We start from the raw sequence: 7,985 nt of genomic DNA on the forward strand, positions 1-7,985 counted from the left end.
GAGTATCAGGTCATGGGTCATGCTGCGCCCAGAGGACTCCACTGTCACACTAGGGCACGGCCACAGAGAAACAGCAATAAAGGACCTCAAATCCTATGGGAAGTGGACCAGGGTGCTCTGGCATCAGGGCAACATGCATGGTGCATCATATTTTTGTTGAGCTCCTGCACAGTCCTGAGCTGGATTCTGTCCGTGTCTGACACAGTTAAAATGTGTTCTTTCATGATCTCAAAAAGCGACTATAAACCGATGCAAAGATTTATATGGCAGATCAACTTATTTAATGTAATTGTATGTTATGCACTTACAGTGGGGTTTTGTTCTTTATGTTCATACATCTTATAGGTCTCTGTATCTATGTTCATATCTATATGCAAATTACACATGCATACATATATACAGGTCACACGCACACACACACACACACACACACACACACACACACACACACACACACTGACAGCCAATGAAAGCAAGACAGAGACCACCACAGAGACACGCACATTGAAGGTAGACAGACAGACAAACACAGGGGCCAGCGCTGCAGAAAACAGCTTTAGAGAGAGTGAGGGAGAATTAAAAATAGAGAGAGGGAGGGAAAGTGAAAACGAACATGAAAACATGAAAGCATGCTAGAGAGAGAGAGAGAGAGAGAGAGAGAGAGAGAGAGCGCATGTGAGAGAGAAGGAGAGGAAGAGGCAGAGACAGAAGATGAGCGGGGCCAGAAGAAACACCGGGAAATAAGCTGCACATTGTCTGCAGAGTCAGGACTATCGTTGCCACCTCAGAAACGCAATGTGGGGAGAGATGAGGACTCAGTTCACCGGGCTGCTGCTGGTCCTGGCCTTCCTGCACACGGGTAAGAACTGATTACCTTCCGCCGGGGGGTGTGCGAGACGTTACAGGTTTAAATTTTGGGTTGTAAGGGTGCAGCCAAGAGAAGCTCGACAAAGTTTAACGCGATGAGTTCAGGGGGAATCTGAGGTTTATAAGTCAGTCCATCCATAAGGAGTCTTGCACACCTGGCCACCAGCTGCATGGCAGGGCAGGAATTGGACAATCTTTTCAGGTTGCAGGTGACATCTGCTGCAGCCAAGCATCTTCCCATCTCCGGAGAGCAGTTTTGTTCCCTATGCATGCTTTGTGTTTTGCAAGTAAAAAATAAATAAGAATAAAAGTTTCACCATGATGGCTGTTGTTTGTTTGAGAGGATGTGTTTGGGGTTAAAGTCCCACTCATTTGCATGGGATAATAATAATAATAATAATAATAATAATAATAATAATAATAATAGCTCAATGACCAACTGTATTAAACTCCTAATAGATCCAATTATGTGTTAAATAGTTTAATTTTCCCATAACTACTGTATCGATTGCATTTTGTGAGGTGCTATTTACTGCACTATGTTTTTTAATATTTCTAATCCCTTATAGATGCCTTGAACACCCCCCATCAATAGGTACAATACAAACATCACTTGTGCCAGTTCATCCTGGTACCATGGTATTTACATGAACTGGCACCAGGGCATATTACTTGGGTGACATTTTGTTCTGTATCTTACCCACAGTCCTGAAGGGGCCCACTATTGTTCTGCCTGACACAAATTAAATGATCACAAACTTGAAATTTAGGCAGCGTGATACAGTAACATCCCTCAGGAGTGGGGTATGTGTGTGTATGTGTGTGTGTGTGTGTGTGTGTGTGTGTGTGTGTGTGTGTGTGTGTGTGTGTGTGTGTGTGTGAACATGTGGTCAAAAGCTGTTTAACACTGAACTTCAAATGCTTAAAAAAGTGTAATGTTTGCTCTCTGTGTGAGACAGATCCTCTTGTTGTGAAATCAGTCCGCAGAAAATGCAAATGCAAATTGCAGAACCATCTCATATTTTTTTTTTCGCAGTGGTGGAAATGTATCTATTTGTGTATACATATATATATATATATATATATATATATATATATATATATATATATATATATATATATATATATATTTAATATATGAATACAGTTGTAGTCAAAATAATCCTTCCACTTTATTTTATACTGTCATTTGTTTGATTCGCTGAGTTTGACTCCTGTTGATCATTGAAATCTAACACTTTAGCGAGATCTTTCTGGGGGGTTTGTCTAACACTGATTCTGTCCTAGAGAATGAAAACACACACACACACACACACACACACACACACACACACACACACACGCACACACACATTCCCCCGCCAATGTACTGATCTGTCTAATTTGAAAAGTACATTTTAAAACCACATTTAAGACTTAAGGCTTACAAACCCTCCCTGCCCCCCCATCCATCACAACTCATTTCCCAACCTGCAGAAGACAGTACACACTGTTCCCCTTTCCAAGTTCCCTTATGTAGCAAAAACTGAAATGCGCGTGGTCAGTTGAGCTGCATCATGTACCAGCCCCAATCCTCACGTTATCATCAGCATTATTATTATGACTGCTGCTCAGGGGTCATACGATGGGAGAAGAACACCGCAGAAAAGGATCTGTCAGAACCGACACACGACTTCACTACAACCTCACACCACGGGGCCAGAGCAACACATGTTCACTGATGTAGGCAGAGAGGTGGAGGAAGAAGGATGGTGGGGAGGGCCAAGTGTGTCAGAGAGGCCAGTGAAGGGGAGAATGGAAAGAGCAAAATTTGGGGATGGAAAAAAGTTAAAAATAAATACCTGTAAGAAGCAAAGGTGTGTGTGTGTGGGTGGGTGGGGATTCTTTTGGACACAGAGAGAGTGAGTGAGAGTGCAGGATCCAGTGCCCCACCCTGATGGAGGAGTCTGCTCATATATTACTAAAAGCAAGAAGATCACATCTCCTTTAGTCTCAGGCTGAAGGAAAATTAACTTGGATGAAGTACAAAACACAGCGTAGGATTCTGTTCAGGGACAGTTCAAGCCAAAGCAGATGATTGTCCAGAATACGATCTGCGGTATTCCAAACGAGAGTATTCCCAAAATGAGTGAATTATTTACCCAACTCTCTGGCCCGTACAGAAGTGTGAGAGTGCATCCCCGACACAGTGTCCCAAACGGTGAGGGTCAACCTGGGTGGAGGATTCTAGTGCAAGAGGGGTTACAGACACTACCACAGTGGTTCCCAATCCTGGCCCTGGTGGAGCCCCTACCCTGCTGGTTTTTGTTCCAACCAAGCTCTCAATTTCTTGACTGAACCTTAATTGAACAAACTGCTTAGATTTTTATTTTTAAACTGTGTAATAAAAGAGTTGTTTTTTTAATATGTTCTTTATACAATTCTATACTTAACTTAAAGCCTCTACAGTTTTAAATAATGAAAAGGCTCCAATTTAGGAAATTATTATGTTCAATTATGTATTAGAGAGCTTGGTTGGAACACAAACCAGTTGGGTCAGGGGTCCTCCAAGGTCAGGGTTGGGAACCACTGCTCTACCACACCTCCCCTCACCCCTGACATGCCCCCTCTCAAGCCATGGAGAAGCAATGCATCTCCCTGGGTTCTTGATTGGGAGGGGGCGGGACTGAGGCGCTCAAGCTGCCGTCCGCACAAATGGCTGCGTCTTGACATCCTGCCACGTTCCTCCTCTCCTCCCCGACAGGCACCTCCAACGCCCGGATCACGGTGTGGCTGCAGCGGAGGCCCGTGAAGGAGCTGCTGCTGACCTGCAACTTCTCAGGCGACGACCAGGTGTCCCAGATCAATTGGGATCGGGTGGTGGGTGGCAACCGCAGCCAGCTGGCGGTGTACCACCCGCAGCACGGCATCCACATCCCCCCCGAGCACAGTGACAGCCTGCAGGTGACCGTCTCCTCCCCGCACAGCGCCAAGCTCGTGCTGAAGGGGGTACCACAGCTGGACTACAACGACACCTACTGCTGCACTTTCATCACCTTCCCCTCGGGGAGTCTGCAGCGCTGCCTGGACAGAGACAACCCCTCAGGTGAGACACAGCCCAGCAAGGTCTCAGCCCTGGTCCTTCAGAGACACAGTCCAGTCCAGTCCAGCAGTGTCTCCGGTAATGATTTTTAAAAGATCAATTAAATGATTGATGGCGTCTGTGCTTTGTGTTCCCAGTAGAGGCTCAGGAGGGTGAGAGCAAGATAGACCGGTGGCTAATAATCGGAGGTGTGGCTTCAATTCCTCTGGTGGCCCTGCTACTGGTCTCAGTCAACATCTGCCGGAGACTCTCCAGGTATAATGCCACGGCACTGCCCAGTACAGTACAGCACACTGCCCACAGCTCCCAATACAATACCGTGCAGTGTATTGTGGCTATATACCAGTAAACTACAGTCTAGTATACTCTACCCAGAGCTCCCAGTACAGTAAAGTACACTACACTACATTCTGGCCAAGGCTCCCAGTACAGTGACCATATCTCAGTGCAGTACAATCCAGAATACTCTGGCCAAAGCTCCCAGAGCAGTACAGTATAATGTGACCATAGTTACCAATAAAGTATAGTCCAGTACAGTAAATTGTGACCTTAACTCCCAGTACAATTCAGAATACTGTGGCCATACATCCCAGTACAGTACAATATACTGTAGCCGTAGATTTCATTATAATACGCTGCAGGGCAGTACCGTATACAATGAATGCAGAATTACAGCCATTCATACTGTGAAGTTATTGTTATTTTGCAGGAGACGAGTCTTTGATGTCCAGCAGACGTATCTCACAGAGACCGAGGTAAGAGAGCACTGACATAACCCCTGATCCATATAAACACAGAGCAGCCCAAGACAATGCAATGGAAAGCAAAGCAATACAACCCAGCACAGAACAAGCAACACCTGCTCTTTTGTTGTGGAATGTGGGCCCACACTTGTGCTCTGCTGTGTGTGCGAGGCTGCAGTGCCGCGGTCTGTTTAGGGCAGCTTCTGTCTGTTCAAACCTCGCGGCCCTCCCTGGCACAATCTGCGAGATCTGCCCAACACTTCTGTAGATTGCGTTCCGGTGGCTTTAAAACACCAGCGGACATCTGATCAGATCTTGAGTTCATGAATCTGTGAACAAAAAATGCTATTACAGCCACAGATATTGAGATAAGTTGCTCAAGTGTATGGAAACTCGTTGGTCTTCCTGTTATTGTTCTGCGGCTGTAGATGAAGCTGCGCGGGGGTCAGCGCTGTCAGCTAAAACTGCCGAGAGCAGCAAACCCAGCAGTCACCATCTGAGAAAGTGCATACATCTCTTTGTCTTGTTTGTCAGACATGATCAGCATGTTTAATAAAGATCAAAGGACAGGGAGAGGGAGGGTGTAAACCACAGCGCTTGGCTGAGAAAAAAAATGAACTTGGCTTACTGGCACTGACGCACTACTACTCTCTGCAGCACACACTTTATTTTCTTATACTTTCTCCATTAAGCAAAAGGCCACTACTACCAATAATAATTATTATTATTAGTAGTAGTAGTCATCTTAGATCTATTTTGCGACTAGGATGAGTGAGAATTTTACCTGAAGTTTTGCAAGGACACAAAAAGCCATCACCATTAATTCTTAATGCAACGAGTGTCAAGTTTACATTGTGTGCAGTGCAGAGTTTACAGTCACCTGGTTTGCCACAGGGGGGTGCTATTGTGTAAAACAAATAAACAAGGAAACACTGGCACACAGGGCCCGGACTGGAGCCGGCGCTGTGTGGACTATAGTACAGGGCCCGGACTGGAGCCGGTGCTGTGTTGACTATAGTACAGGGCCCGGACTGGAGCCGGAGATGTGTGGACTGCAGTACAGGGCCCGGCCATTTCAAGTTCTTCTTTTCCGTCTCTCTCCACAGGACCCAGAGGAGATGCCACACCAGCCCCTCGAAGCCCAGCTGTCCCAGGACAGTACCAACTCCATATATTACATCATGGTCAATGCAGACTATCAACACGGGCAGTCGGAGAAGGGAAATTGTGAGAAGGAGCAGGAACTCTTGCTCTCAGCCCCCTCGCCTCTCTCACACACAACCCAGCCCACCATGCCCAAGCCCTGCCGGAAAGTCTACTACCTGCTGGGAGAAGGACTAACCGAGCAGCAGAAGACCGACTTCCTGCGCAGCTGCCCCCTAGTAGATGACCCTGGGGCCTACACCCAGTGGCAATCTGAGACGAAAATATTTGACGTCTCAAATCAGCCACGGCAGCTCCCAGTACATTCCAGTACAGTACACTAGAATACTGTGGTATAAAGTATACCATATAGTATTGTGTACAGTATACTCTGCCCATAGCTTCCAGAACAGTACAGCTTACTGTGGCAATATGTCCCAGTACAATCCACTGTGGAATCACTCTCAGTATGGTTTAGTATACTTTAGATCTCAGTCCAGTACAGTATACTCTGGCTACAGCTCGCAGTATAGCACCATACATTGCACTGCACTGTGGCCATAGCCCGAGAGTCTACCTGTGTGACAGACTGACGGAAAAACTTCTCAGATGAAAAAAATTCGAAGCCCCTCGCTCTGCCTACATCGAGTGCCCACCTCAGAGATGGTGACATCACATGTCGGTTGGTACTCTGAACCGCAACCAGCATCCTTCCTGGCTCTCGGCGTCCTCCCACTCAACACTTGCTTCTGTCTCTCGCAAACTGTCTTCCCAGAACTGGGCTATTTTAGGGCAGGATGTTAAAAGGTGTCATGGAAACCCTTCAGGAAACAAAAACAGAAAACTGTCTCAGTGAAGTGTTTGTTTTGTTTTGTGTTGGTTTGTTTGTGGATTCTGGGGGATGGTGTCAAAACCCTTTTGTCTATTTAAAATATGTGATTGTTTACATATTTATTTTTAAAGTGGAAATAAGATGAGGCTACATTCTACAATAAGGGTTGAAGATATACAGTAAATATATAGGTTACAGACTAACATATTTTAAAATGCCTTTAAATCCATATAACCCCATCCCATAAAAAGAGGGGAATTTGGCAGATGAGAAATCACAAAATGCAACGGTGTATTTAAAAATAGATATCTGAATGAGTTAACCTCTCAACAAAACAAAGACGTCACTTTATACACAAGCACAGCACCCCTGCTAATTTAATCTACTCCCGTCTCAATCATTTTGGTAACGAACTCCATCTCCGTCGGTGATTTCACCTGGCGTTTAAAATCAGACAAGATATTATCTTGTGTCGCTGTGTTGCTGCTGACGTCACTGTCTGCGGGAACGGAGCGAGTCGGATTTAAAAGGCGCAGAGTTCTCAGACATATGCATTTGTTTCTTTTACTTTTTATTATTATTACACTGATTAGTTTTGTATTTCTTATTACTTGCAGCGAAATGTCACCGCATAACCTGCAGATTTCATTTGCGTTACAAAACGGATCGGCCACGACGCCACACATAGCTGGGTAAAGATCACTGAAATGTCAGGTGATAATGTATTGAAGTAAGTCAATGGGATCGTGCGCTCATGGGTGTGAGCTGAATACATGTCCAATTATATTCTTATTTTTCTTCTGTTAATAGAACTCGTAATCTTGGGACTGAACCGACAAATATGGAAATGGGTTCATTTAAAGGAATGTATATGTACTTTGTCTTTAACACCAGTGTCTGTTGGGTTTTGTTCCAGCCCAACTCCTGGCTCCTGAATTGCTATAATTAAACAATGAACTGGATGAATTTCTTGTCAGACTGACATGTTCTGTGGGTTCAGTGTTTTGAGTCCACCAATTGTGAGAGATCGGCTATATAAATTAAATATTAACGTTTTAGATACGCCTACTTGAATAAATAATTACATTACTTAATTGGGATCTCTTGTTGGAATAAAAATAATCAGATACTGCGGCCCCCCAGGACTGGCGTTTGACATTATTGGTTTATAAGTGATGGAGTTGCAGACAGGATTTTAATATATATATATATATAGTAAAGAAGTGTGTTGCCATATTATGATTAAATATTTGTATTAATAATAAACTGATATATTCCTAATTATTTTCCAAGAAGATTTTATATATATATAGATAGA

The 7,985-nt window shown here is 44.5% G+C and overlaps 1 protein-coding gene across 2 annotated transcripts; it reads left to right on the forward strand.

Moving 5' to 3' along the window:
* Positions 1-625: 625 nt before the first annotated feature.
* LOC136768461 (transmembrane protein PVRIG) lies at positions 626-7,633 on the forward strand. Of its 2 annotated transcripts, none has more exons than XM_066722687.1 (5): positions 626-859; positions 3,611-3,952; positions 4,087-4,204; positions 4,659-4,704; positions 5,799-7,633. In XM_066722687.1, exons 1-5 carry the CDS (start codon positions 796-798, stop codon positions 6,177-6,179), a joined length of 951 nt encoding a protein of 316 aa, XP_066578784.1. In that variant the 5' UTR covers positions 626-795; the 3' UTR covers positions 6,180-7,633. The 2 variants fall into 2 exon arrangements, with proteins under 2 accessions (XP_066578784.1, XP_066578785.1); XM_066722688.1 differs by having other exon boundaries at positions 4,090-4,204.
* Positions 7,634-7,985: the final 352 nt, after the last annotated feature.

Source organism: Amia ocellicauda, chromosome 14, assembly GCF_036373705.1.
Source record: "Amia ocellicauda isolate fAmiCal2 chromosome 14, fAmiCal2.hap1, whole genome shotgun sequence".
In the NCBI taxonomy this organism is placed as follows: domain Eukaryota; kingdom Metazoa; phylum Chordata; class Actinopteri; order Amiiformes; family Amiidae; genus Amia; species Amia ocellicauda.